We start from the raw sequence: 1,869 nt of genomic DNA on the forward strand, positions 1-1,869 counted from the left end.
GTTATTTCAGTTTGTTTAAACACACACACACACACACACACACACACACACACACACACGTACGTGTTAAGTATACATTTCTGTAAGCATTTGTTTGCTACATACTGTATGCTCTATCTGGTTAACTATATTCATTGGTTATATGGTTTGCAAGTATGAAGCTAACGTTAAAGGAAGTGTTACTTTTTACAGCCAAGCGGTATTAGCTGAAGCTAAAAGGTGTCTGTAACGAACTTTAATCCTAACCCCAACACACCTATTCTACACCCCCTAGTTCTGATATCACTGATAGCAGCATCTACGCTAACCTCCTAAGCAGTGGCAATTGTTGTTTGAGAAAACATTCACTTTTCACACACCAATAGAGTTAAACCACGCTTGCAGCTCGTGCAGTAGCTGCTCATAGGACGTACAGATTTAAGCCTGGCAAGATGGATTCTAGCTTGATCTTATGATTTTGTGATCTTGCGATTCCAGCTACCTTGCAAGGTTAACAAATCCCACAAGCCAAACAAACAAGTAATTACCTCTAATAAGAGGTATATTGTCTGTGTATCTAAAGCCTGATCTAATATCTAATTTCTCTGTGCCAGATTCACTCACCCAGCAAGAGCAGTCGCACTGCCATTGTCTATTCCTTTCGTTCCACTCTTTGGTAGAGATTCTAAATAAAGAAAAAAACAAAATTTTTATGACAAAGGATTGATCCCTAAATATTACCTGCCACCACTGCAACAAACAACTAACATCTAAAAAACACAGTTAATGTTCAAGGGGGAGACTTTGTTAGTCTTAGCATTGCAATTATGAAATGATAAAATACTCTGCTGTATTTTTACATTTCCAGCAGACATCCATGACATACACTCAGTGTATGTGTGTGTCTCACCATCGTTATCAGTGTGGTCGACAGCACTGTATGTTCGCTGAAACTCAGAGAAGGCTCCCTCTGTGGCCATGAGCTGCTGGTAGGAACCCATCTCTGTGATCTGTCCCTCCACCATGACCAGGATCAGGTCGGCTTGGGGCAGGTAGCTCAGCCCATGGGTCACCAGCACACGAGTCTGCAGACATACACACACATTTAACATGCTTGTTTGTAAAAGGTGTACCATTTCAAAATCAGTAAATCATTACTGTATTCATTCTAGGTCGGCACAAACATTGGAGAGATTGACTATTTCTCTAGTTATTCTTAATGCCTGCCACCAGGTCCGATTCGGTCAGATTTCCCTTAAAGTCGATGAAACGAGGCGATAGAAACACTAAAGGCTTTTGCTCACAGGGGCTTTGAGCTTGAGATCATACAAACCTTGTCCTTCAACAGTCCCTGTGGGCCTATGACTTGATCAAAGATGTGTTTTCCGACGTGAGCATCAACTGCAGACAGTGGGTCATCCAGCAGGTACACAGCACGGTCACAGTAGACAGCCCTGGCCAGGCTCACCCTCTGCTTCTGACCTCCAGACAGATTCACCCCCTGTACAAAAAAGAGACATATACAGGTAAGTTTTAAAACTGTATAGAGCCAGACATGGGGCCTTTTCTTCCCAAAAACTGCTGCCAGCTATGGGACTTTCAACCACTTGATCTTACCAAAATGTTTTAAAAAGGTCCAGTGTGTAACATTTAGGAGGAACTATCGTCAGAAATGGTATAGGTATGTTTTAATTAGTGTATATTCACCTGAACAGAATAGAAAGAGCCTTTATATCTACAGATGCTGCAGGTCGCCTTCCATGGAGCCAACTGTGTTTCTACAGTTGCCCAGAAGGGACAAACCAAACACTGCCTCTAGATAAAGCTTTTCTAGAGCCAAATTTTTGCAGCCATTGTAGTGTCTCCTACACACTTCACAGCCTGTTCCCA

General features: G+C 42.2%; 1 protein-coding gene across 1 annotated transcript in view; it reads right to left on the reverse strand.

The window, feature by feature from the left end:
* LOC118323026 (multidrug resistance-associated protein 1-like) overlaps positions 1-1,869 on the reverse strand; it is a gene marked incomplete in the record, with an annotated part of 19,719 nt that overhangs the window by 2,234 nt on the left and 15,616 nt on the right. The window contains 3 exon segments of the mRNA XM_035654941.1: positions 604-664; positions 890-1,064; positions 1,313-1,480. Of these exon segments, the coding sequence (XP_035510834.1) occupies positions 604-664; positions 890-1,064; positions 1,313-1,480 (404 nt within the window).

This window comes from Morone saxatilis, unplaced genomic scaffold (genome assembly GCF_004916995.1).
Source record: "Morone saxatilis isolate NCDOM2014 unplaced genomic scaffold, NCSU_SB_2.0 Contig14, whole genome shotgun sequence".
Lineage (NCBI taxonomy): Eukaryota > Metazoa > Chordata > Actinopteri > Moronidae > Morone > Morone saxatilis.